General features: G+C 40.2%; 1 protein-coding gene across 1 annotated transcript; it reads right to left on the reverse strand.

The window, feature by feature from the left end:
- Positions 1-2,348: 2,348 nt before the first annotated feature.
- Positions 2,349-3,241, reverse strand: LOC133750122 (protein SET-like). Its single transcript, XM_062179558.1, has one exon. The coding sequence runs from the start codon at positions 3,239-3,241 to the stop codon at positions 2,372-2,374; it is 870 nt and encodes a 289-aa protein (XP_062035542.1). The 3' UTR covers positions 2,349-2,371.
- Positions 3,242-3,734: the final 493 nt, after the last annotated feature.

Below are 3,734 nucleotides of genomic sequence, written 5' to 3' on the forward strand. Positions count from 1 at the left end.
TCACATTGATTGATTTGTGAATGTCAAACCATGCCTGCATACCAGGGATAAATCCCACTTGGTCTGGGTGGATGATCTTTCTGATGTGTTGTTGCATTCTATTGGCCAGAATTTTATTGAGGAATTGTGTGTCTATGTTCATCAGGGAAATTGGTCTGTAATTCTATTTCTCTGCTATCTTTTTCAGGTTTAGGAATGAAGGTGATACTGGCTTCATAGAAAGAATTTGGGAGGATTCCCTCTTTTTCAATTGTTCTGAATAGTTTGAGAAGAAATTGAGTTAGTTCTTTAAATGTCTGGTAGAATTCAGCAGTGAATCCATCTGGTCCTGGGCTTTTCTTTGTTGGGAGGGACTTTATTACTGATTCAATTTCTGACTTGGTTATTGGTCTGTTTAGGTTTTCTGTGTCTTCATGGTTCAATTTAGGTAGGTTGTATGTGTCTAGAAATCTGTCCATTTCTGATAGATTTCCTTGTTTGCTGGCATACAACTCTTTGTAGTAATTTCTGATGACTCTTTTTATTCCTATGTCTGTTGATACATTCCCTTTTTCATCTCTGATTTTATTGATTTAGGTCTTTTCTCTTCTTTTTTTAGTTAGTTGAGCCAATGGTGTGTCAATTTTGTTTATTTTTTCAAAGAACTATCCCTTTGCTTTGCTGGTCTTTGTAATGTTTTTTGGATTCAATTCTGTTGATTTATTCTCTGATTTTAATTATTTCTCTTATTTCTCTTTTCCTACTAGTTTTGGGTCTGGTTTGCTGCAGTTTTTCTAGATCCTTGAGATGCATTGATAGCTCATTTGTTTGGTGCTTTTCCAATTTCTTGATGTAGGCAGCTACTGCTAGAAACTTTCCTTTTAACACTGCTTGTGCTGTATCCCATAAGTTTTGATATGTTGTGTTGTTATCCTCATTTACTTCCAGAAAGTTTTTGATTTCTCTTTTGTTTTCTTCTATGACCCAGTGTTCATTCAGGAGCATGTTGTTTAGTCTCCATGTGTTTACATATGCTCCTGGGATTCCTGAGTTGCTAATTTCCAGCTTCATTCCATTGTGCTCTGAAAAGATGCATGGTATAATTCAATTCTTTTGAATTTGCTGAGACTTGCTTTATGGCCTAGTATGTGGTCAATCCCAGAGAAGGTTCCATGTACTGCTGAGAAGAATGTGTATTCTTCAAGTGTAGGATGAACAGTTCTGTAGATATCTGTTAGATCCTTTCCGGCTGTAGTGTTGATTATATCTGCTATTTCCTTGTTGATTTTCTGTCTGGTTGAACTGTCCATTGCTGAAACTGGAATATTGAAGTCCCCCAATACTATTATTGAAGTCTAAGTCTTCCTTTAAGTTCCTTAACGTATCTTTTAAAAAACCTGTTGCCCTGTAATTAGGTGCATATACATTTATAATAGTTACATCTTCTTGTTGAATTGATTCCTTAATCATTATATAGTGCCCCTTTGTCTCTCTTAACAGTTTTTGGGTTAAAGTTTATTTATTTATTTATTTATTTTTTGTGTACACATTTAGTTTTATTGTAACAAAGCAACTTGTACACTTTTAACGTTTAAAACTGAGCATCTTTCTTTTCCAGTGAAACAAAAAGAAAATTTAAAAATAAACAGGAACAAAATTACAATAGAGAATGTCAATTCCAAATAAGATCCTACAGGTTCTGCTGATTCTCCCATCGAGTGGCAGAGCTCAAGTCATCATTAGGAGAGAATTTTATTTAAAAGTGTCTTCTTCAACTGTAAGGATGTCCATTAAACATCACAATTAAACATGCCAAAGGAGAAGCCATGTTGTCAAATGCCCACTTAACCCACCCAGACATCTCAAATCCACCCTTTGCTGACCTTCTATAACCCCATTTTTTTAAGGTTTTTTTTTCTTTTTTTAAACAAGAGAAAGTAGACAGATACATGTTGGTAAATGCTAACTGTCCGTATTCACATAGAGACACAGTGTAATCTCTGAGCCCAATATACAGAGAAAGGAGGAGAAAAGCTAGAATTCTATGCACTACTACATAGGGGCCTGGCACCCTACAGCTTCCAGCAGAGCCAGGAGCAGGAGGGTTTCTTTTTCCCGCAGAGTATGGTGGTGTTGATTCCATACAGTTTTTGTTGAGACAAGAGGGATAAAATGAATTTGGAACAGAAAGGGGTAGAGATTCTTTTCCCATTGTATTTTGCTTCAGGTATTTTCCCCACAATAAGGTGAGAACCATGGTGTAGAGAAAAGAGACCTCAAAAACAGGGAGACTGAGCACAAGAGAGAAAAAATAAAAAAACGGCAATTTGCTCCCAGGGACTGGAGAAAATTTAAAAAAAAAAGTAAAGTTGGAATCCATCAGTGTTTTCTATTAGTCATCTTCTCCTTCATCCTCCTCCCCTTCTTCCCCTTCATCATCATCTTCGTCTTTCTCCCCTTCATCCTCGTCGCCTTCCTCATCAATGTCTTCCAAGCCTTCTTCTTCTTCATCATCATCATCATCTTCTTCTCCTTCCCCTTCTTCATCATCCATATCAGGAACCAAGTAGTACTGCAATGGATTCAGCCAGATATCATCCTTGATCACCTCTCCTAACTCGTCCGCACCTGTGTCAGAATGGTCAGTAAACCAGGTGAAGAAGCTCTCTGGCTCCTCGTGCTGCCTCTTCCGGCTGGCTTTGTTCTGCGTTTGACTTGAACATTTCATCAAATCCTTTCCAGATTTCCATTTGATTTCAGTGGACTTTGAAGATGGATCGCCACTCTCATTCAGATGAAATTCTTTGGAGAGAACTTTATTTTCAAAGTAAGGATTCTCATCAAAATAAAAATCTATTCTGTAACCTGATTTAATATCTTCAAATTCTGTCACTTCTACTCTGGTCAGATAATGCAGCGCCTCTATATCCTCCTCCCCAAGCAGTGCAGACACTTGCGGATGGTTGACAAATGTTGTTACCCAAAAATTTGGGATTTTGGCGATCAATTCTGACCTCTTCTGAAAAAATGGTTGGCGGAGTTTGTTATATTTCTGTTCTACTTTCAAAATCTCCTCACTGGCTTGTTCATTAAGTCTGTCTATTTCATTTTGTACTTCATCAATATGTTCAATTGCTTCTTGTTGTTCTTTTTCTCCCGTCAACAAACCCCGAGAGGCCAATGTGTCCGCCGGCCTCGGGCCAGGAGCTGCTCTTGGCTTCTTCGTTTGAGGAAGGAGCGTAGACCGGCATTTGGGGGCCATGCTTCCAGGAAACGCTGACCCCAGCGCAGGCAGGAGGAAGCTGTGAGGACCTGGGTTAAAGTTTATTTTGTCTGATATTAAGATTGCTACGCCAGCTCTATTTCAGTTTCTGTTGGCATGGAATATCTTTTTTTTTTTTTTTTTGACAGGCAAAGTGGACAGTGAGAGAGAGAGACAGAGAGAAAGGTCTTCCTTTGCCGTTGGTTGACCCTCCAATGACCGCCGTGGCCAGTGCGCTGCGGCCAGCCCACCGTGCTGATCCAAAAGCAGGAGCCAGGTGCTTCTCCTGGTCTCCCATGGGGTGCAGGGCCCAAGCACTTGGGCCATCCTCCACTGCACTCCTGGGCCACAGCAGAGAGCTGGCCTGGAAGAGGGGCAACTGGGACAGAATCCAGTGCCCCAACTGGGACTAGAACCCGGTGTGCTGGTGCTGCAAGGCAGAGGATTAGCCTGTTGAGCCACGGCGCCAGCCTGGAATATCTTTTTTCCAACC

This window comes from Lepus europaeus, chromosome 2, assembly GCF_033115175.1.
Source record: "Lepus europaeus isolate LE1 chromosome 2, mLepTim1.pri, whole genome shotgun sequence".
Classification (NCBI taxonomy): Eukaryota; Metazoa; Chordata; class Mammalia; order Lagomorpha; family Leporidae; genus Lepus; species Lepus europaeus.

Coding starts and splice junctions, on each gene's coding strand:
- LOC133750122 (XM_062179558.1), bottom strand. CDS start 3,241: ATGGCCCCCAAATGCCGGTCTACGCTCCTTCCTCAAACGAAGAAGCCA.